At 44.0% G+C, this 24,808-nt stretch overlaps 1 protein-coding gene across 1 annotated transcript in view; it reads left to right on the top strand.

Annotated features, from left to right (window-relative positions):
• The window catches only part of LOC124776081 (Down syndrome cell adhesion molecule-like protein Dscam2), a 197,595-nt gene that overhangs the window by 158,788 nt on the left and 13,999 nt on the right, over positions 1 to 24,808 (top strand). Inside the window, exon 14 of the mRNA XM_047250924.1 lies at positions 11,163 to 11,318. Within this exon, the coding sequence (XP_047106880.1) occupies positions 11,163 to 11,318 (156 nt within the window). The remainder of the gene's footprint in view (positions 1 to 11,162; positions 11,319 to 24,808) is intronic.

Below are 24,808 nucleotides of genomic sequence, written 5' to 3'. Positions count from 1 at the left end.
TTCGGGGTGCTCTCAGCCTCGTGATCCCAATTGAGGAGCTATTCGACCGAATAGTAGCGGCTTCGGTCAAGAAAACCATCATAACGACCGGGAGAGCGGTGTGCTGACCCCACGCCCCTCCTACCCGCATCCTCCACCGAGGATGACACGGCGGTCGGATGGTCCCGGTAGGCCACTCTTCGTCTGAAGACGGAGTGCTTTTTTTTTAGAATGGTTACTGAACCGAGAACTTTGTATCTTGCCTTGAATATGATACACAATAAGCACGTAACAGTATCCAACAGTCCTTAAACATACATTGGCTAGCAAGTTCCACACACTATGGTGAGTAGAAGACTTGACCAATAACGTAATGCTATTAGAACCAAACAACAACACTACAATCAATTTTGAGCAAATATTCGGCGTTGGAGAGGCTGTTTTTCTTACGAATAGTACCATAGCGTCTTAGGAGAAGAAAGACAAAATCCTCAAATAAACAAGCAACTAAAAAAAATCACAATAGCAACAACTTTGTTACCCCATGAATGCAGCTCAAAGCCGGTCTTACCTCCCCTCCCACCTCCGCTCCTCCTTCCTTACCCACCTGTAGGTAAGGACACTGGTTCTCCAGACCTGTTCTATATTGTCACTGAGGTACACAAAAAAACATCCATCCACTGTAGATGCTCCGTTTTGGGCTTTGTTGGGCAGAAAATGATATGCCGTTTCAGTTCTGCAGAAATCAGCAGTATTTCTAGGAAATACCGACCACTGGAACAATAGCGAAATACTTGAGTCCTCGTCACGGAACGTTCAACACCATGCTATGGCCCTTGGCTACACCTCATAGTAGGAAAAGGCAGCAGCAGCCGGAGGAGTGGGCGATGTGACGGGGCGGTCGGTGTTCAATACGCTGGGGCACCGACTATCCCTCTGCTTCAAGCACTAGCCTTCCGTAGCCCGAGCATACAAAATTAGCGTCTGTGGAGGTCATGCAAATAAACTGCAATGCGCATGGATATTAGGTACGTTTCAGGTGCATAAATATCAATACCGAACAGCGGGTTTCACGCTATCTACTCACATGTGGTGAAAAAACCACCAACAGCAAACTACAATTCACATCTACCCCTCTATGTTATTTCGCAACATACAACTGAGTAAAACTATGAACTAGTCTACGTTACTGTTATCGATAACGAATGAGCAAACTGTCAAGGTCGGAGCTCTATAGCCGGCCGCTGTGACCGAGTGGTTCTAGGCGCTTCAGTCCGGAACCGCGCTGCTGCTATGGTCGCAGGTTCGAATCATACCTCGGGTATGGATTTGTGTGACGTCCTTGGTTAGTTAGGTTTAAATAGTTCTCAGTCTAGGGAACTGATGACCTCAGATGTTAAGTCCCGAAGGGCTAAGAGCCATTTGAAACATTTTGAGCTCTATAAAATCATTTTTATCGTTTCTGTCGTATTTTTCCTCAATTTTACGTATTTTCCATAAATTTCAGAATATTACCAAATTTTTCCAGAATTTCAACGCATTTCACAAAATTATATGAGTTCAAAACCACTGCTGTCGACGACTTCTCATGTCAACAAAACGTGAGATAGTCAGCAGCAAAAGTTTCGTCTTTTGTTTTCTCGATGAACGCGGCGTGCAGCGGAGGGTATCCTGTACCGTTACAAGCCATTTACTTTTCTACTCCACTCGCAAATAGAACGAGGGAATAAGACTCTCTGAGCGGTAATTTCTCGAGTCTTATTTTCGTGGTCCTTAACCGAAATGTGTGTAGGCGGCAGTATAAACCTTCTACAATCTGCTTAAAATGTTGGTTCTCCAAATTTTCCCGATGGCGTTCCTCGAAAAGAGCATCGCCGTCCTTACAGAGATTCCTGTTTGAACACCACCTGGCGAGTGTAATCCGGCTGGAGGAAAGAAATTACTCATCACGCAATGGGACTCTTCATACGAAATCAACGAGAAGCCGCCGGGCAGGTGGATGCGAAAGCCAGAGTACGACGGATATGATACGCGAGTTGTAGTGGTAATCGGGCGTTTTTCTCGTTGCGGCGAAATCTTTTCACGAAATTTAAATCTCCCACATACACACAGTGAGATGTTCATCGTAATAAAACGAGCTATATTACCGAATTTATAAAGTGATACATAGTGTAAACCTGACATTTAAATCTCCTCCGTGCTGCTACCTTAAGAAAAGCCGTAGTTGACGAGGCATCTGGCTACTTAAAGAGGGTTCGAAAGTGAGAAGGCATCCTGTGACATACGTGGAGCATGCTCGGATCATGAGGCAAAAATGAATATGCTCGTCCTGTGATGCAGGACATAAGACATAATAAGCTGATAAGAACAGGTGTTTTTCTTTACCTGATGAGAGAATACTTAATGGAAATATATCCTAAACCACACTGTTGTACAGGTTTTTCGCATGATGTATGAAACAGGCGAAATACTGTCAGACTTCAAGAAGAATATAATAATTCCAATCCCAAAGAAAGCAGGTGTTGACAGATGTGAAAATTACCGAACAATGTTTAATAAGCCACAGCTGCAAAATACTAACACGAATTCCTTACAGACGAATGGAAAAATTAGTAGAAGCCGACCTCGGGGAATATCAGTTTGGATTCCGTAGAAATACTGGAACACGTGAGACAATACTGACCTTACGACTTATCTTAGAAGAAAGATTAAGGAAAGGCAAACCTACGTTTCTAGCGTTTGTAGACTTAGAGAAAGCTTTTGACAATGTTGACTGGAATACTCTCTTTGAAATTCTAAAGGTGGCAGGGGTAAAATACAGGTAGCGAAAGGCTATTTACAATTTGTACAGAAACCAGATGGCAGTTATAAGAGTCGAGGGACATGAAAGGGAAGCAGTGGTTGGGAAGGGAGTAAGACAGGGTTGTAGCCTCTCCCCGATGTTATTCAATCTGTATATTGAGCAAGCAGTAAAGGAAACAAAAGAAAAATTCGGAGTAGGTATTAAAATCCATGGAGAAGAAATAAAAACTTTGAGGTTCGCCGAAGACATTGTAATTCTGTCAGAGACAGCAAAGGACTTGGAAGAGCAGTTGAACGGAATGGATGGTGTCTTGAAGGGAGGATATAAGATGAACATCAACAAAAGCAAAACGAGGATAATGGAATGTAGTCGATTTAAGTCGGGTGATGTTGAGGGTATTAGATTAGGAAATGAGACACTTAAAGTAGTAAAGGAGTTTTGCTCTTTGGGGAGCAAAATAACTGATGATGGTCGAAGTAGAGAGGATATAAAATGTAGACTGGCAATGGCAAGGAAAGCGTTTCTGGAGAAGAGAAATTTGTTAGCATCGAGTATAGATTTAAGTGTCAGGAAGTCATTTCTGAAAGTATTTGTATGGAGCGTAGCCATGTATGGAAGTGAAACATGGACGGTAAATAGTTTGGACAAGAAGAGAATAGAAGCTTTCGAAATGTGGTGCTACAGAAGAATGCTGAAGATTAGATGGGTAGATCACATAACTAATGAGGAAGTATTGAATAGGATTGGGGAGAAAAGAAGTTTGTGGCACAACTTGACCAGAAGAAGAGATCGGTTGGTAGGACGTGTTCTGAGGCATCAAGGGATCACCAATTTAGTATTGAAGGGCAGCGTGGAGGGTAAAAATCGTAGGGGGAGACCAAGAGATGAATACACTAAGCAGATTCAGAAGGATGTAGGTTGCAGTTGGTACTGGGAGATGAAGAAGCTTGCACAGGATAGAGTAGCATGGAGAGCTGCATCAAACCAGTCTCAGGACTGAAGACAGCAACAACAACAACAATATATATATACATATATATATATATATATATATATATATATATATATATATATATATATATATATATGTGTGTGTGTGTGTGTGTGTGTGAGTGTGTGTATTTGACTAGGTCTGTAGCTGCCCCTTATGTAAGTATGTAAGTAAAGCTGTCCTATCCCCTCCTGTTCCTAATATGTCCATGACTATTGCGAAGACATGGCATATATATATATATATATATATATATATATATATATATATATATATATATATATATATATATGTGTGTGTGTGTGTGTGTACAGTTTACAGTTTTGGTCAGGTTGCTCAGTTGTGTATGGTGCCTCATATGTAGTTCTTTACAGAACCTCACTCTCGAATATCTCTATCTCTCTGGTGTGTTCATGCGCGAAGGACTGTTTTGACCTGACACAAAGAACTCCGTTACAGCTAAATACGTCTCGTTGGAAAAAACTGTCAGTCTCTGAATCAGTTGCAATTAAGACCAGCCAAAGCACCTCTATTCAACATACCTATATTTAATATCATTGTTAGCTTCAAAGACCTTTTAAACGCTAATTCGGATGTGGCGATGATTGTATGCGACCCCTGCAGAGTGTTATATCGCAACTGGCTAGTCCTTAAGCCGGCTAAGTAGGCTCCGACGACAATTCATTTAGGATTACGGAAAACGCCTGACCCATTATCTTCAAGCTGGAAGAAGCCAACCTCCTGCTTCTCCTCTCCGGTAGACACAGTAAACTGGTACTGGAGTCCACAATAGCCGAGGAGAGCTTAGCGAAATTTAGTTATGTGGTCATGGGATTCCTGCTCCTTTGACCAAGTCGTAAAATTGCGCCATTGTTTTTTAGTGATCAGTTTTCTGATTAGTTTGATGTGGCGCACCACGAATTCCTCTCCTGTGCCAAATTATTCCTCTGAAAGTACGAAATGTGAAACCTACACCCTCAATTATTTGCTGGATGTATCCCAATCTCTGTCTTCCTCTACAGTTTTTACCCTCTGCAGCGTCCTCTATTTCCATGGAAGTTATTCCGTGATGTCTTAACAGATGCACTATGATCCGTCCCTTCTTCTTACCATTGTTTCCCACAAATTCCTTTCCTTGCCGATTCTGCAGAGAATCTCCTCAATCCTTACCTTATCGTTCCACCTAATTTTCAACATTCTTCTGTACCACCACATCTCAATCTGTTTTCATCTACTCCAGTTTTCCCACAGGACATGTCTTACTGCCCTACAGTACAGTGCTAAAAACGTACATTCTCAGGTATTACTTCCTCAAATTAAGACTTATGTTTGATACTAGTAGACTTCTCTTGTGCAGAAATGCCCTTTTGCCACTGACAGTCTGCTTTTTATGTCTTCCTTGCTCCAGCCATCATGGTTACTTGCTGCCTACGTAGCAGAGGAACTTCATCTACTTTTTGGTCACCAGTTCTGATGTTAAGGTTCTCTCTGTTCTCATTTCTGCTACTGCTCGTTACTTTCGACTTTCTTCGATTTACTGTCAATCCATTCAAAAATGGTTCAAATGGCTCTGAGCACTATGGGACTTAACATCTATGGTCATCAGTCCCCTAGAACGTAGAACTACTTAAACCTAACTAACCTAAGGACATCACACAACACCCAGTCATCACGCGGCAGAGAAAATCCCTGACCCCGCCGGGAATCGAATCCGGGAACCCGGGCGCGGGAAGCGAGAACGCTACCGCACGACCACGAGCTGCGGACTCAATCCATTCTCTATACTCATTAGAGAGTTCATTCCATTCAACAGTTGCTGTAATTCATCTTCATTTTCACTGAGTACAGCAATGTCATAAGTGAATGTTAACCCTGACATTCTTTCACCTTGAATTTTAATCCCACACTTGAGCCTTTCTTTTATTTTCGTCATTGCTTTTTCGACGTATAGATTCAACAGTAGTGGCGAGAGACTGCACCTTTATCTTACACCCTTTTTCACACCAGCACTTGGTTTTTGGTCTTCCACACTTATTGTTCCCTCTTGGTTTTTGTACGTACTGTGTACTGATCAGCCAGAACATTACGACGACCTACCGAATAGATAACCGGTACATCCACCTTTGGAATGGACGCGATAAGGCCTTGGAAGATCGCTGGAGGGTATTGGCACGACATCTGCAAACACACAGGTCTTCTTATTCCCACGCGTAAATTCCTGGGAGGTGGAGGGGGCGATGAGCTCTCGTGCCACGTTTAGTTACATCCCAGATGTGTTAGATCGGGCCGGCCGAAGTGGCCGTGCGGTTAAAGGCGCTGCAGTCTGGGACCGCGAGACCGCTACGGTCGCAGGTTCGAATCCCGCCTCGGGCATGGATGTTTGTGATGTCCTTCGGTTAGTTAGGTTTAACTAGTTCTAAGTTCTAGGGGACTGATGACCTTAGCACTTGAGTCCCATAGTGCTCAGAGCCATTTGAACCATTTTTTTGTTAGATCGGGTTCAAATCTGGGGAGTTGGGTGGGGGGGGGGGGGGCCAGCACACCAACTGGAACTCGCCACTTTGTTTCTCGAACCACTCCACCTGCCTTGTGTCACGGCACATTATGTTGCTGAAAAGTGCCACTGTTGCCGGCAAACATGATCGCCAACAAGAGGGTGTACGTGGTCTGAAAGCAGGTTTAGGCGCTTCTTGGCCAGCAGGGTGCCTTGCACGAGCTCCATTGGATTCGTGGATGCCCACATGAATGTCTCCCATAATGGAGCCACCATCGACTTGTCTGTGTCCTGCAGTACAGATGTCAGAGAGCTGTTCCCCTGGAAGACGACTTATTCGCGTCCTCCCACCTGCATCTTGAGGAAGGTATTGGGATTCATCAGACCATACAGAGCTCACTGAGCCAACGTCTAGTGCCTATGGTCACGTGCCCAATTCCGTCGTAGTTGCCGATGTCGTGGTGTTAACATTGGCACATTCATGGGTCATCAGCTGCGGAAGCCTATCCTTACGAGTGGTCTGTACACTGCCCAGCATTAAAGTGTAATGTCTGTTCCGCCACAGATCGCCGCCCATCCTGTTTTAGCAGTCTGCCCAGCCTACGACGTACGAAAGCTCTAATGTGGGGAGGTCGCCCAACCCCGCGACCACTGGACGTGATTTCACATTCGTTTCGGCACAGCATTCCTCGATCACTCGACAAGTCGTGAGGTTTCCGAAATGCTAGTGCCGAGCCTCTGGGCCATCACAATCCGTCCTCGGTCAACGAACAGTACGCTTACAGGTACTACATGGACCTTGCGTGTGTCTGACTACCTGTCATTCCTCGCAAGATGAAGCTGCTATCGCCTGGACGGATTCATGTCGTTAGTAGATCGGTGGCCTTAAGACTCTGGCTGATCATCATTTATCACCCGTCATTTGTTACAGCTAGCCCCGATTTTTATCAGGACTTCGAAAATCTTGCACCATTTCACAATGTCGAACGCTATTCCCATGTCGACAAATGCTATGAACATGCCTCCATTTTCTTCACTCTTGCTTCCGTTATCAACAGCGACGTCAGAATTACCTCTCTCACGCCTCAACCTTTTTTAAAGCCAAACTGATCGTCATCTAACAGATCCTCAATTTTCTTTTCCATTCTTCTGTATATTATTCTAGTCAATAACTTAGATGCATGATCTGTTAAGCTGATTGTGCGATAATGCTCCCACTTCCCAGCTCTTGCAGTCTTCGAAATTGTGTGGATGATGCTTTTCCGAAAGACTGATAATATATCGCCGGTCTCAACCCTTGTACAAACCAACATGAATGGACGTTTTGTTGCCACCTCCCCTTATGTGATTTTAAGTCATTCAAAGATGATTCCAATTCTGATTCTAATACTGGATCCCCCGTCTCCTCCTTATGGACTCTTGTTTAGTCTTATGTCACGTCAACAGGTAAGTCTTCCCCTCATAGAGACGTACAATGTACTCTTTCCACCTATAATATAATGTAGTCTAAGTGAACTCTTCTCGTATCTCCCTGTCCATAGGTTAGAGAAGTGTGATGCAAAGACAGGGTTTCAGTTTCCTCTAGGTAAGTGTGTGTGTTCATTTTAATCGTCCTCGTCATATTTTCAATTTACTTGACTTGCATATGAGGGACACCGTATTACATTTTGGAGACTCAGAGAGTTGACTCCAAGTTGTTGTGATTGTCACACCTGAGAGACATGATAGCTAGGGGTCTTTGGGAGCGGACAGGGCTCGTCTCCTCCAGTTTTGTCAGACTTTCATGCGTTCGCGGCTGAACTACGGGTGCATGGCATATAGATTAGCGAGGCCTTCCTTTTTGATGATCATTGATGTTGTCCAACATGAGAGGATTTTTCTGGCCGTGGGTGCTTATAGGACCAGTCCCAAACCCAGTCTCTCAGCTGAGGCCAAGAAACAGCCATTCACCATCCGGCAACAGCTCGTCATGGTGCAGCAGGCATGCTAAGTTCCTCATAGCTCCAACTTCACCTGTATGCCATAACGTTGCTCTTCCGCCTCTGGAACGCCTTTTAACCAACTGTCCACTAGCGATAATGCCATCTGGGATTCACTTGCACTGTGTGCTGGAGTCACTTGGTGTGGAGCAGGTACAACCCCAAATCCAGGATTTTAACCGTCTGCTGCCCTGGTTACTGCAAACGCTCAGCGTCATTTTAGATTTAGGACAGTGCAAGAGAGATTGCACTCCTGCTTCTGTCTTCAGTGCGATATTTTCTGACATTTTATATGAACGCCACAACTATGTAGCCTTCTTTACGGATGGGTCCAAGCATGGGGACTCTGTTGGTTGCTCTGTCGTTCTCCCAGATCGTGTCCTCAAGACCTGACTGCCTCCAGAATTTATTTTCTTCGACGCAGAATTATATGCGATCTTGAAGGCACTGGAGGAGATGAGACGTTCTTCCAGTGCTAAGTTTCTCGTCTGTTCCGATTCGCTGAGTGCCCTTCACTCTCAGAAACGTTTGTACCCAGCGGATAAAGCAGTCCGTAATATCCAGGATGCCCTCCTCCAATTACAACGACTGGGGAAGGAGGCGTCTTTCTGCTGGGTACCAGGGCACATGGCATTGCGGGAAAGGAGAGGGTGGATCTAGTAGCCAAGGAGGCGTGACGTGATCTTCAGTTACTTCAGTGTGACGTCCCCCTGCATGCTACCACCTCCCTGTTAAGGTACAAAGCCATGTGCTAAAAGGAAGACGAGTGACTAGAAGAGATAGACATTAAGCTCTCTGCAGTAAATCAACAATTCGACTGTTGCGCACCTCCTTCCAGCCACGTCGACGGGACGAGAGGTCCTTCTTACTCGTCTTCGCATAGGCCACAGCCCTATGACACATGGCTTCTTACTCTGTCTAGAGGGTCCTCCAATGTGTGGTGCCTGTATCGTGCAGATCACTGTGCACCACATTTTGTTGGACTATGTTTTATTTTCCGACCAGCGGACCGCGGTGAATTTGCCGACAGATCTGCCCCCTGTTTTAAGCAAGTTATGTGAAATGTCCAACATTCCTCGAAAGATTTTAAGGAGATGGTTTAACGAGTAAACAGGGTGACTGGCTGACCCAAGTTTTTTGTAAGTGGTCAGCCAGTCACATTTCCCTGTGCTTTTCTTTTAGCTCTCCTGTGTTGTGTTTTCTCTGTGTTTTAATTTCATTTGTAGCTACTTCCCCTCTTTCTAAGTTGTTTTATGGCCTGTGAGATAGAGTGAGTGTGTGGTCATTTCGAGTGCATGAGTGGGCAACAGATTTAGAGTTTATCTCCACATTAGCTTGTTTTAATGAATGTAAGGACGCTGATGACATCGCCACTGCGCGCCTATAAGATCCAACAAAACAAACACACACACACACACACACACACACACACACACACACGCGCGCGCGCGCGCGCGCGCGCACACACACACACACACATAGATACACTGCCAGCAGGTCAGTATCAAAAACAGCTTCATTCAGTTAGTGCTAAGCGCCGCAATAACAGGCCATATAGAGGCATACGACACTTTGACAGACGAGGATAGTGATTTTGCTTTCAGCAGATCATACACAGCAGGATGTTGACAATTGGTTACATGTCACTCAAAGTGGTATGTCTAAGACGTGGAGAAAGTACAGAGAGATGGGAAATGTGAACGATAGACCTCGCTGTGGTCGTCTTCGTATGACAACACCAATGAAGCATCCTTCCCATCAACTGTCGGCTCGCAGGCGTCCAACAACAACAGCCACAAATATTGGAAACGACTTCTCCTAGGAAAAAGGGATTCGTATCTCAGACCAAAAAGTGCGTAGAAGAGTGCATCAGTGTCGTCTTCATTCCAGAAGACCAATGAGAAGTTTTGAACTGAACCAAAGGAGCCGATGCAATCGAAGGACCTGGGCTCTAGCACATCGACATTGGACCGTTGCAGTATGGAGTAATATCATGTTTGCTGACGAAACCAGGGTTGGTTTGCGACTGGCCACTAGACGATTTTGGATTTGAAGAAAAGCTAGACGACACCAGGAACGTCGATACTTTCAGGAAGTTCATCCATTTGCAGGTGGAAGTGTTCTGTTCTGGTCGGCAATAATGATATGATGTCGGACCCCTCTAATTCCCATCTGCAGCAATGTGACTGGTCCCCAATACTTCCAAGAGGTCCTACAAACTATTGCATGCCCCTAGAGACGTGAAGTCGATGAGAAATTCATGCTAATCGATGACAATGCAAGACCTCACCATACTCTCCCCATAGATGCAACATCAACCGAATGCATTGGCCAGCACAGTCCCTAGACACGAATGCAATTGAGCAAGCATGGAACCTGTTAAAGATGGCCATTGTACAGCGTCCAAATCCACCTGACAATTTTCAGGACCTCCATGAAGCTGCCACTGAAGAGTGGGACATCATATCCCAAGATAAACTTGTTGGTTTCATCCTCGCAGAGTGGAAGAACTCATGCGACTGCAGAGAGGACGTAGTCACTGCTAAAGACTGATAATCATCATCATGAGATAGAGATTGTCACTGTTTTAGTTTTCGGGATGTACACTTACAAAAGAGACTGCTTTGTTTTGTAATGCTTTTTTGTAAGTAACCAAAATTGATCTTATTCTCAGACGAAATTATGATTATTTTGTTAATAAAGTATTGTACAAACTTCAGTGGGTGTACTGTAAGAATTCATTGAATTAAATTCTGTGATATACCAAACGTTTGTTGAAGTGTGTATATTACAAGTCTTCTCCTGCGCCTTCCACCAATTGTTGGTGCCTTTACCGTATACTCATAAAGTCTGTATGTGGAGGATGGCAGCGTCCTCACAGTTGATGTAACTGGTGGACGGTGGCAGTCGTTCCAGAGCCTTCGGCCCCCGCAGAGCGCGTGACGCAAGAGGAGCGGCTGGAGCTGAGCGAGCTGCAGAGCTTCCGCAACTACAGCCTGGAGGTGCGGGCCTTCACCAGGAAGGGCGACGGCGTCCCCAGCCAGCCCGTCTTCTGCACCACTCTGGAGGACGGTAGGCGTCTCTAGCCTTACATTCCGCAGATGCAATCGTTGTGTTCCCCACAATAACCCAATAAAATAAGTCTTCCTTACAATAAAGCAGAGCCTCCGCTTTCCCTGAGGATCAGACTGCTTAGTACCTTCATTATCATTACCTTTATTACCAATTCTGTGTCATTCACCAGCCACAGCTGGACAGACAGCGTCAAGATACAACGTTATCAAAATACCAGGTGATCAAAAAGTCAGTATAAATTTGAAAACTGAATAAATCACGGAATAATATAGATAGAGAGGTAAAAATTGACACATATGCTTGGAATAACATGGGATTTTATTAGACCCAAAAAAAATACAAAAGTTCAAAAAATGTCCGACAAATGGCGCTTCATCTGATCAGAATAGCAATAATTAGCATAACAAAGTAAGACAAAGCAAAGATGATGTTCTTTACAGGAAATGCACAATACGCCCACCATCATTCCTCAACAATAGCTGTAATCGAGAAATTATGTTGTGAATAGCACTGTAAAGCATGTCAGGAGTTATGGTGAGGCATTGGCGTCGGATGTTGTCTTTCAGCGTCCCTAGAGATGTCGGTCAATCACGATACACTTGCGACTTCAGGTAACCCCAAAGCCAATAATCGTACGGGCTGAGCTCTGGGGACCTGGGAGGCCAAGCATGACGAAAGTGGCGGCTGAGCACACGATCATCACCAAACGACGCCCGCAAGAGATCTTTCACGCGTCTAGCAATATGGGGTGCAGCGCCATCCTGCATAAACATCGTACGTTCCAGCAGGTGTTTACAGCCAGGCTGGGGATGGTGCGATTCTGTAACATATCGGCATACCTCTCACCCGTCACGGTAGCGGTTACAAAACCAGAATCACGCATTTTCTCGAAGAAAAAAAGGCTCGATAATGATACATATGGTAAATCCAACCCATACCGTGAATTTCTAGTCGTGCAGTGGAGTTTCCACGACAGTTCTAGGATTTTGGTAGCCCAAATTCTGCAGTTGTGGGCGTTGACAGACCCTCGGAGCGTAAAATGAGCATCGTCGGTCCACAACACGTTACTCAACCAATCGTCATCTTCCGCCATCTTTTGAAATGCCCACACCGCAAATTCCCTCCGCTTCACTAAATCGCCAGGTAACAGTTCATGATACCAATGGATTTTGTACGTATAGCATCAGAGGGTACGCCTCAGTGCCAACCAAACAGTAGTGTATGGAATGCCGATTGTCTCAGCAGCATTACGCCTTGTACTCGGTCGGCCACTACGGGGTCTATCGTCTAAACAACCCGTGGCTTCGAACTTCGAAATCATTCTCGCCACAGCTGCATTTGTCAACGGACCTTTACTCGTTCGAATCCCCTTCCTATGGCGATAGGATCGTAACGCTGAACTAGCACATTCCCCATTTTGATAATACAGCTTCACTAAAATCGCCTTTTCAGGTAACGTCAACATGCTACGACTGCTGGCGCATCTGATTCTCTCTCTCATTACAGCTCCTTTTATACACGATTGTCATGCGGAGTCACTGACGTTTTGCTGTCCAGCGCCATCTGTCCGACATTTTGTGAACTTTGTTTTTTTTTTGTTCTAATAAAACCCCATGTCATTCCAAGCATGTGTGTCAATTTTTCCGTGATTTATTCAGTTTTCAGATTTGTACTGACTTTTTGATCACCCGGTACATGAATACAACTCTACTGTGATAGTAATTTAATACCGCAACACGTATTTAAGTTATATATTAGATTACAATAATATCACAACAATAAATAGATACAAGTATATAATGAAATTAAATGTAACGGTTGCTGTTGGAGTCATGGAACTGAGCTGCAGCTCAAGTAAACACTATGCTATTACTGGAGAAGAATTCTTCAATATTGTAGAAGGGTTGCTCTTTTAGCTTACACAAAATATTACTTTTAAACTGCTCCCATGGTCAAGTCTGAACGTCATCAGGTAGAGCATTAAACAGCTTTAGGGCCACCATTGGGAAGCGGTTTTGTGTCTTAGCTAATCGACACCTTGGCATTTCGATACTGTCTTTGTTGCGAGTGCTGTATTTGTGAACTTCATTTCTCTCTCTGTAAATATCATAGTTTCTCTTTATGTGGAAGAGGCAGTTCGATATATACTGGCTGCAAACAGTCAGAACTCCTAACCTGGTGAAAATTGGTTTACAGTGGTGTGTTTTTTTGCCTGAAGTAATGATCCTCATTGCTTTCTTTTGCAGTAAAAGCACATTCTTGCAGCCTGCAGAATGGCCCCAAAGCAACAGCCCATAACTAATGTGGCTGTGGAACATTGCAAAGTGCACAGTTGGCAGGTACTGTTCTGGTACTATACTTTTCAGTTTCCTCAAGAGGTACAGGACCCGTGAAAGTCTGGGACATACATGTTTGGTGCGCTGTTGCCAGGTTAATCTGTTATCAATGAGGAAGCCCAGAAGTTTAACATCTGCTGCGTTACCCAGTGCTCCAGTATTTCTGAGGCTGCGTATCATCCTCTGACTTTTATCTTCATTAATTTTCATTTCGTTCGTGATAAACCAGGCCTTAGCCTCATTGAACAAGACTTCTGCTTGTTGGACTGCCTGTACAACATTCTCTCCTTATGAGAACAAGGCTGTATCATCCACAAACTGCAAGATGTGCCCATTGGAGCCTATGACGTTTACGAAGATAAGGAACAGGAGGGGCCCTATTACCGATCCCTGTGGCACACCATGCTGTAGCTTCTTCTCATCTGATTCAGCTCCTTGCACGGAGACAATCGGTCGTCTGTTTCTCAGGTAGGATTCAAGAGTTTGCAGGACAGATCCCCCTATACCATATGTTTTTAGCTTTCTGAGCAGGGCCTTATGTGGGATGCAGTCAAATGCCTTACTAAGGTCACAGAGTACTAGTACTATAGACTCTTTGTCTTCAAAACCCTGACTTATGTTTGTAACTAAGTACAGCTCTTGTTGTTGACCTGCCCTTCCGAAAGCCATGTGGCGCATCATAAAAGTAACTTAATAGTTGTTCTTCCATTATCGACTCCATCACCTTCGCTAGTCCTGGTATTATAGATATGGGCCTGTAGCTTGAGACTTCATGTGGACTGCCTTTTTTGTGAACAGGCACTGTGCGTGCTACTTTCAGGAAGTCTGGAAATTCCCCTGCATGGAGGCTTTTATTTATTACTACTGTTAATGGCTGTGCAATTTCACTGATTATAGTTTTTAACATAGTGCAGGACATGCCATAAACATCAGTCCTCCCTGTAGATATGTAGCTTCTTACAATTTTTATTATTTCTTTTTGATGCACTCTTTTCCACATTACCATGCTGCATTTATTCTCAAATTTCACAACAGCTGCAGGATCTATTCCAAAGTTAGGAATTTCATCTACTGTGTTTTCCACTATTTTATAAAATAGTCATGAAACTCATCTGGGCTACAAGAATTAAAGCAAGAGGTGGGACTTATCGCGTGCTTTACACGCCCTTAAAAATGAACAACGGTTAACTAACTGCCAAAAACTGGTAACTGATACATTTAAGAGCTGTCGTAATTAAACAATAATAACAATCTTTCGGTGTCAGTGCTAGCAAAGTCTACATGTGCTGTCACGACACTCGTTGCTGTGAAAGTTGTCATCGTCTTGACATTTGTAGCGACGCTAGCGCTCCCAACGTCGAAAAAGCCATTCGTCTTCTGTGTGCCATAAGGTTATTGTTTTTTAAAATTTCTTTTCTACTTAATTTACGAAATAATTATTCTGTTTTTGAATCGTAAGCATTAGTAAAAATCAAGAGATCTGAATAATCGTAAAATAAATGTAAACAGAGCCAAAACTTCTGGACGAAATGACGTAAGCTGAAATGTCTTCATGAAGAAATACTCTCTAAATAGCATATAATTGTAAATTATCGCACTAAAACCAATCCCTACAACTTTTAAATTACCTTTTTCGATCGTCCTATCCGGTTAACCAACACATTAAAGTACCTATGACACTTTATCGCCGATTAACATGGAAGCCACGTCCACTAACCATTGAACAGAAAACCCACGATAGACTAGTTATTGAAACTACTAACCGACCGAACATGGGAACTGAACTGTTCTGCAAATGTTGCATGGACTTCTCTCTTCCCTCTTTTTATCTCACCCTACAGATCCTTGAACACCATGCACTCTGCCTAGCTTTTCGAATCCTCTTACCGTCCCCCACCCGCAACCTCCACTAACTTATAAAATCCCCCCCCCCCTCTTCCTATTCTATCCTGAACACCTCCGACTATCCTACGTTACCCGTAAACTCGACACTACCCACCCCCTAGTTTTCTCGCTGCTCCTGGTAACCTGCCGATACTCTACCACCACATTCCTCCAACACAACAGCTCCACACTCTCCACATCCTCTTCCAACGAAACTCTAATCGCTTTCCCTTACCCGACCATGAAATGTATACCAGATCCAAAAGAATCCTCCCCACCTCCTCTCAATCAGGGCTCCCTTCCTCTTCACTCCTCTACACCCACATCCTAAGGACTGGTCCGGAACAGCAGCCCTTTCCCTCTCCCGAATTCCTCCTCCCAACATCCGCCAACACAAACTCCCTTTTACGCACTACCCCAACTGTTATGTTCCCGGATACTCCCTCTTCTGGCAGTCCAGGCCCTTTCCTCACTTCATTCATCTATGTCTCTATCTTAATCAGTCAAAACACAAGCTTGTTACTTTTTTAACTTTTGCAGCTGTCCCTCTGTCTTTTAACTTTTGTGAAACATTTACTTACCACTCCATCTGTGTCACTCGTTCAATTAATCATCTAAATCACCTTCTATATTTTAAATTATTCAACTGAATAAATGTCTTTTTCTTATGTAAACATTGATTTTACCAACCGCCGTGTCCAATTTTGTAATATGTTTTAAAATTTTTACTCTCATATGGCTGAAAATTCCCCCCCCCCTCCCCCCCAAAGCCTGTTTGTCATCTAACCAGTCAAATCTACCACAAATGCTAAGTGTGCCATCCTATTGGTATCGTCAACTTCCAGCACAGTTTTTGCTTTTGATATCATGAACGATTTGATTGCATTAATTATGCAATAAAATCTATTTAATATCTGGCCTCGACAGTGCCACCTTACTTCTGTAATCTGTACGATGTCGCCATACACAATATTCAGACTTCTGCTGCGATGATTCAGTCCCCTGGTTCCTACAAAATCAACAGTCTTCACAACGATTTCCACAACGTTACCCATTTTAAAGCTTTTCCGCACTAATTTTCTTAGTGTATTATAGAATGGTGTTGCATCAAATGAGAGTTTCCAAATTCTATTATTCCTATAAGCCGTTCTGTCATAGGTACCAGAGCCGAGGCATAGCCGGATCTCTAACTTCTACCAATTTGTAGTGATAAGAACTACCGCGAAAAAAGGTTCTTTATCACATATGAACAGAAATGACACGGAATTCCCATGTAGTAAAAACGAATTTCTTTATACGTCTCTGTCTCTAGTTTCGCAGTTGCAGCTGAAGCAGCCGTGAGGTAACAAATTATCGCGGATTGGCCTGTTATACGAGAGAGCCTCCGGTGCTTCAAGCATAGCACGGGCGAGTTTAAAACTGAAAATCTTCAACATTCGGAATTTTATGTAAATTTATTATTATTTTTCTTTTTTATGGATTTGTGATAGAGGCCACTTCTCGCGCGCCTTTGATTCTTGCTTTGAACTGCATGCGGCCCGCTAGCCGCGGGATGGACACCCCTGCTATGAAGGAAAAACAGAGCAGAACGTAATTTTATATGCGCACCGAAGCTCTTTTGTATATCCGAGTACCGTTCCAATTTTGAAACTAACAGATCAATAGACGAAATTAACGCTTTGTTGAAAACGGACGAGGTGGCGCAGTAGCCTTCTTACTCGGGATGTCAGCGGTCCAAATCCCCGTCTGATCAGCCAGATTTACGTTTATCGTGGCGTGGCTAAATCTCTTAAGGCTAATAAAGGGCTGCTTCCTTCGAAAGGCCATTGCGATCTTTCTTCCGCATCCTTCGACAATCCGAGCTACTGCTCTGTCTCTAATGACCTCATCGTCGACGAGAAGTTAAATAGTCTTCCTTCCTTTCTCTCACCGAAAACTGTAACCGGTATGTAAAAGAAATAAACTGACGATAAGGACAGTACATGAATGACCGATTGATAGTGTAACTTCTTATCTTTTGTTGTCATCCAGAACTACATTCATTATTTAATGCCTTTTCCGGAGTCATGTCAGTAAATATTCTATATAATTCACTGGTCGTATTTTGAAACTGATCACTGCAAACTTCTATCTGTATATCAAAGTTAAACATCATATGCACCATTCTCGACATTATGTTAGGTTGGTGCATAAGTTCGTAGCGTTTTTGTTTAAAATGTCCAGTTGCTACGGGTTTATTTATCGATTGTCATTTTTTATTTGTAGTTCACTGTTGCTACTTGAGTTGAATGTTGTCATACTGTCATTTGGTGATTGTGAGTGGTGCTGTACACGCTAGAGCCGGCCGACGTGGCGCTACAGTCTGGAACCGCGCGACCGCTGCGGTCGCAGGTTCGAATCTTGCCCCGGGCATGGATGTGTGTGATGTCCTTAGGTTAGGTTAGGTTAGGTTTAAGTAGTTCTAAGTTCTAGGGGACTGATGACTACAGCAGTTAAGTCCCATAGTGCTCAGAGCCATTTGAACCATTTTTTTTTTTTTTTTTGTACACGCTAGAAAATGGAGTGCCAAGTGGAGAAATCTGAACATTTCCGACATATTCTTCTGTTTGAGTTCAACGGAGGGTCAACAGCAGCGCAGGCAGCCAGAGACATGTGCGCCGCTAATAGGAATAATGTCATTGGATAGAGCAAGGCAATAAAATGATTTGCTCGTTTTAAGGAGGGTCATTTTGACACTAGTGACCCTTCACGTTCTACATCTACGTCTAAATTTATACTCCACAAGCCACCCAACGGTGCGTGGCAGAGGGCACTTTACGTGCTACTGTCATTACCTCCCTTTTCTGTTACAGTCGCGTATGGTTCGCGGGAAGAACGACTGTCTGAATGCCTCCGTGTGCACTCGAACCTCTCTAATTTTACATTCGTGATCTCCTCGGAAGGTATAAGTAGGGGGAAGCAATATATTCGATACCTCATCCAGAAACGCACCCTCTCGAAACCCGGACAGCAAGCTACACCGCGATGCAGAGCGCCTCTCTTGCAGAGTCTGCCACTTGAGTTTGCTAAACATCTCTGTAACGCTATCACGGTTAACAAATAACCCTGTGACGAAACGCGCCGCTCTTTTTTGGATCTGCTCTATCTCCTCCGTCAACCCGATCTGGTACGGATCCCACACTGATGAGCAATACTCAAGTATAGGTCGAACGAATGTTTTGTAAGCCACCTCCTTTGTTGATGGACTACATTTTCTAAGGACTCTACCAATGAATCTCAACCTCGTACCCGCCTTACCAACAATTAATTTTATATGATCATTCCACTTCAAATCTTTCCGCACGCATACTCCCAGATATTTTACAGAAGTAACTGCTACCAGTGTTTGTTCCGCTATCACATAATCATACAATAAAGGATCCTTCTTTCTATGTATTCGCAATACATTACATTTGTCTATGTTAAGGGTCAGTTGCCACTCCCTGCACCAAGTGCCTATCCGCTGCAGATCTTCCTGCATTTCGCTACAATTTTCTAATGGTGCAACTTCTCTGTATACCACAGCATCATCCGCGAAAAGCTGCATGGAACTTCCGACACTATCTACTAGGTCATTTATATATATTGTGAAAAGCAATGGTCCCATAACACTCCCTTGTGGCATGCCAGAGGTTACTTTAACGTCTGTAGACGTCTCTCCATTGATAACAACATGCTGTGTTCTGTCTGCTAAAAACTCTTCAATCCAGTCACACAGCTTGTCTGATATTCCGTAGGCTCTTACTTTGTTTATCAGGCGACAGTGCGGAACTGTATGGAACGCCTTCCGGAAGTCAAGGAAAATAGCATCTACCTGGGAGCCTGTATCTAATGTTTTCTGGGTCTCATGAACAAATAAAGCGAGTTGGGTCTCACACGATCGCTGTTTCCGGAATCCATGGTGATTCCTACAGAGTAGATTCTGGGTTTCCAAAAACGACATGATACGCGAGCAAAAAACATGTTCTAAAATTCTACAACAGATCGAAGTCAGAGATATAGGTCTATAGTTTTGCGCATCTGCTCGACGACCCTTCTTGAAGAGTGGGACTACCTGTGCTCATTTCCAATCATTTGGAACCTTCCGCTCCTCTAGAGACTTGCGGTACACGGCTGTTAGAAGGGGGGCAAGTTCTTTCGCGTACTTTATGTAGAATCGAATTGGTATCCCGTCAGGTCCAGTGGACTTTCCTCTGTTGAGTGATTCCAGTTGCTTTTCTATTCCTTGGACACTTATTTCGATGTCAGCCATTTTTTCGTTTGTGTGAGGATTTAGAGAAGGAACTGCAGTACGGTCTTCCTCTGTGAAACAGCTTTGGAAAAAGGTGTTTAGTATTTCAGCTTTACGCGTGTCATCTTCTGTTTCAATGCCATCATCATCCCGGAGTGTCTGGATATGCTGTTTCGAGCCACTTACTGATTTAACGTAAGACCAGAACCTCCTAGGATTTTCTGTCAAGTCGGTACATAGAATTTTACTTTCGAATTCACTGAACGCTTCACGCATAGCCCTCCTTACGCCAACTTTGACATCAATTAGCTTCTGTTTGTCTGAGAGGTTTTGGCTGCGTTTACACTTGGAGTGAAGCTCTCTTTGCTTTCGCAGTAGTTTCCTAACTTTGTTGTTGAACCACGGTGGGTTTTTCCCGTCCCTCACAGTTTTACTCGGCACGTACCTGTCTAAAACGCATTTTACGATTGCCTTGAACTTTTTCCATAAACACTCAACATTGTCAGTGTTGGAACAGAAATTTTCGTTTTGATCTGTTAGGTAGTCTGATATCTGCCTTCTATTACTCTTGCAAAACAGATAAATCTTCCTCCCTTTTTTTTATATTCCTATTAACTTCCATATTCAGGGATGCTGCAACGGCTTTATGATCACTGATTCCCTGTTCTGCACTTACAGAGTCGAAAAGTTCGGATCTGTTTGTTATCAGTACGTCCAAGATGTTATCTCCACGCGTCGGTTCTCTGTTTAATTGCTCGAGGTAATTTTCGGATAGTGCACTCAGTATAATGTCACTCGATGCTCTGTCCCTACCACCCGTCCTAAACATCCGAGTGTCCCAGTCTATATCTGGTAAATTGAAATCTCCACCTAAGACTATAACATGCTGAGAAAATTTATGTGAAATGTATTCCAAATTTGCTCTCAGTTGTTCTGCCACTGATGCTGCTGAGTCGGGAGGTCGGTAAAAGGAGCCAACTATTAACCCAGCTCGGGTGTTGAGTGTAACCTCCACCCATAATAATTCACAGGAACTACCCACTTCTACTTCACCACAGGATAAACTACTACTAACAGCGACAAACACGCCACCACCGGTTGCATGCAATCTATCCTTTCTAAACACCGTCTGTGCCTTTGTAAAAATTTCGGCAGAATTTATCCCTGGCTTCAACCAGCTTTCTGTACCTATAACGATTTCAGCTTCGGTGCTTTCTATCAGCGCTTGAAGTTCCGGTACTTTACCAATGCAGCTTCGACAGTTTACAATTACAATACCGATTGCTGCTTGGCCCCCGCATGTCCTGACTTTGTCCCGCACCCTTTGAGGCTGTTGCCCTTTCTGTACTTGCCCGAGGCCATCTAACCTAAAAAACCGCCCAGTCCACGCCACACAACCCCTGCTACCTGTGTAGCCGCTTGTTGCGTGTAGTGGACTCCTGACCTATCCAGCGGAACCCGAAATCCCACCACCCTATGGCGCAAGTCGAGGAATCTGCAGCCCACACGGTCGCAGAACCGTCTCAGCCTCTGATTCAGACCCTCCACTCGGCTCTGTACCAAAGGTCCGCAGTCAGTCCTGTTGACGATGCTGCGGATGGTGAGCTCTGCTTTCATCCCGCTAGCGAGACTGGCAGTCTTCACCAAATCAGATAGCCGCCGGAAGCCAGAGAGGATTTCCTCCGATCCATAGCGACACACATCATTGGTGCCGACATGAGCGACCACCTGCAGATGGGTGCACCCTGTACGCTTCATGGCATCCGGAAGGACCCTTTCCACATCTGGAATGACTCCCCCCGGTATGCACACGGAGTCCACATTGGTGAAGACCTTCAAGGTTTGATGAAGATCGTTCAAACGAATTAATCCACAATGCTCCACGACGATTTACTCGAGAACTGTTAAATGTGATGAACTGTGGCTGTTACACCATCGTGCGACATTCGCATGCAATGGCAAAGGTTCAAAAAATTGGTGTATGGGTACTGAATGCGCTAAGGCAAAATCACAGAAATCAGTGGGTGGCCATTTATTCATCTCTGCTTGCTCATTATCAGTTGGTTCCTGAACAGCACCGACCATTTCTATCCTGTGTCGTTACTGGTGATGATAAATAATGTGTTTATGCTAACACAATGAAAATCAAAAGGAGGGAATGTTCGAATCCAAACAAAGCAGAAACTCCCCGCACAAAGACCTTTGCGCATCCACAAAAGATAATGTCACGTATCTGGTGGAACAGTGGCGGTGTGGTGTGCTGTGAATTGATTCCCCGAGGTGAATCCATCACTGCTGACATTAACTGACAACAACAGAGACGTCTTGCAGATGCAACCCGAGAACAACGACTAGAAAGGTTGCGTGAAGTGATGCTACTCCGCAATAACGCTCTCCTGCATTCTGCTAGACAGATAAAAAACACTGTCTGCATTGGGAAATTATGCACCCACCTCATTCACTTGATCTTGCGCCCTCAGATTTCCACCTTTCTCCCTCTCCGTCAAACGACCTTTAAGAACTTCCTTTCCGGCTGAATATGGATTCCGACCAAGGATCGACGAGTTCTTCGCCTGAAAACCACGTGATTTCTGCAGTTGCGGGATCGAAAAGTTACCCCAGCGTTGGAAGACTAGTAAATAGTGTAGGAAAATATATTACTGATTATTAAAGTCTCTGTTACGTTATCTGTTGTGTTGATGAAACTTCTGGAAAGACGCTACGAACTTATACACCTACCTAATATATGCTTCCCATGAGCTCTCACATGCAACTCCTTCGCGCCATGGGCTCTCAGGCAAAACTGTTCTATAAAGCATATCTGTCTAATTTGTCAATACGATAAAGATAATAAATGTAAATGAATATTTAAGAGAAAAACTGATTTACAAAATACATTGATTGAATTATTAAAGTAATTTTCAATATTTATTGCTTCTCTCTAAAAGGTATGTTTGTAGTTTTTCTGTATGAAAAAACCAAGAAGCACCCATAATGGCAGGAAGAAACTAAAGGAAACTTTAGGGGTTGAGAAGCCACTTGATGCTATTTTATTGATTACAAAATCGAGTTAAATTTACAAAGAACTTGGCTGTATGACTCAGCTTATCAGTATGTTGCACCCCCTGTGGCCTGGAAGCATGCTCTGATTCGGTTGGGAAGGATGTCACAAAGCTGTCGTATCTTCTCCTAAGGCAAGATGACCCCAATCCTTAGCCCTTGATACCCATCATACTGTCACTAGGGTGGAGTTGACGTCCTATCAGATCCCACGAATGTTCTGTCTGGGACAGATGTGGTGATTTCACTTGTCACGGGAGTACCTCAGCATCATGCACACAGTTCCTAGTGAGACGCATCGTGTGTGGACAAGCATTGTCCTGTTGAAAAATGTCACCACGATACTTTCGCTTCAGAGTTGACACGTAAGGACGCAGGACATCGGTGACGTATCGCTGCGTCGTCCCTCAATCACCACCATCCATTAACCGATGTCATGCCCGATGGCTTCCACACCGTAACGTCAGGAGTAAAGCCCCTAATTGTTTTTGCGCCCTAAAACAAAACAAAACAGGAGTAAAGCCGTGGTGCCTCTCCAAAACATAGGAAGAACGGTTTTTCTCCTCACGTCATCCAGCCTTCTAGTGTAGTGCAGAACAGCGATGTAGCGCTGAACACAATGCGACGCCATGAATCATAGTCCATGCTTTCCGATTACGGCACCACAATACGAAACCACTTGTGCTGTGGTGTTAACAGCAGTCTATTCATGGGACGGTAACTGAATAGTCGGGTTGCTGTTAGTCACCCAGCTATGGTGTGGGATGACGCAAAATTTTGCAGGGGCTCAATTACTTGTTCTCTGATGGCAGACAGAGATATCAAGGTGCTTGGGAGAGAATACGGCGATCCTCCGTTGTGGTGGTCAGCTGTGGTCAACCGGAACCTTGACGACAAGTATGTCTACCCTCAAGATACGATGCAGACTACACCAGACCACTGCCACATCTGAATGTCCCACAAATCTGGATGTTGCAAGGTTCATCCTTCCAGCGAAATGGAGACACACAAACAGGTCTCATTCAAACTCTGCCTGTTGCTGATAACGCTTTCTCATACTAGTATACGGCTTCTCTGTTACCTTCACAGTAATCACTCAACAGCTGATGGAGTTCATGCCCCTTATATACCCTAGCAGGACTATATAGGCACGACACTAATGCACTCTAGCATCTGCTCTACCTGTCATAGGGAATTACTAACTCTAATCACTTACATAACCGCCGATGGTGTGCACGTCTACAGAGTCACCTTGGCATACGACCAATTCCTTTGGGTGCTTCACTTTTTGGTCAGATAGCCATTCCGAAGTTTTGTGCAGTAATTCCAAATGCTCTAATTAAAAACTTAAGATTTCAAAATAATGTAGTTCATTTAGTTAACGACTATTTGAATAGAAATATGGAAAAGTAACCATTGGTTCAACATCTGTTTTATCGAAAAATTGAGTTCAATTGATAGAGCGACACACGTATGTGAAATCTCCTAAACAGAGCGAAACAATTATTGAATGGTTATAAATAAAATGCAACTACTCACGGAGATCAAGCGTGGGCAATAATTATTGTATGACAGTGAAACTTGGTAGATAAGCTAATTCGCTAATGCAGAACCGATTTACGCTGGAAAAGGTTTACTTCCAGTTTTTGCAACGAGGCGCAAATCTGGCGCTGTACACTGTTTCTGTCATTGTATGACATCTACACTGTCATTCTGACAAGCCATAACATGACTGAACGGTGTGGCTATCTTGAAACTGTTTTATGTGAACGGCAGGAATTGCAGTGTTGCATTGAGAGAGTACCGCTGACTTAAAGGTCTTGGGAGAGGCCAGATCTCATTAAATGATTTAAATAAGACGACAAAGAGATTAGAAAACTCGGACGATCTTGGTGTGGCATCCGGAAGGGGATGGCGTCCTATCCTAGAAGAAGCCA

This window comes from Schistocerca piceifrons, chromosome 2 (assembly GCF_021461385.2).
Source record: "Schistocerca piceifrons isolate TAMUIC-IGC-003096 chromosome 2, iqSchPice1.1, whole genome shotgun sequence".
Lineage (NCBI taxonomy): Eukaryota > Metazoa > Arthropoda > Insecta > Orthoptera > Acrididae > Schistocerca > Schistocerca piceifrons.
The sequence above is the reverse complement of the archived record's forward strand: the minus strand, read 5'-3'. Positions and strand labels throughout refer to the sequence as shown.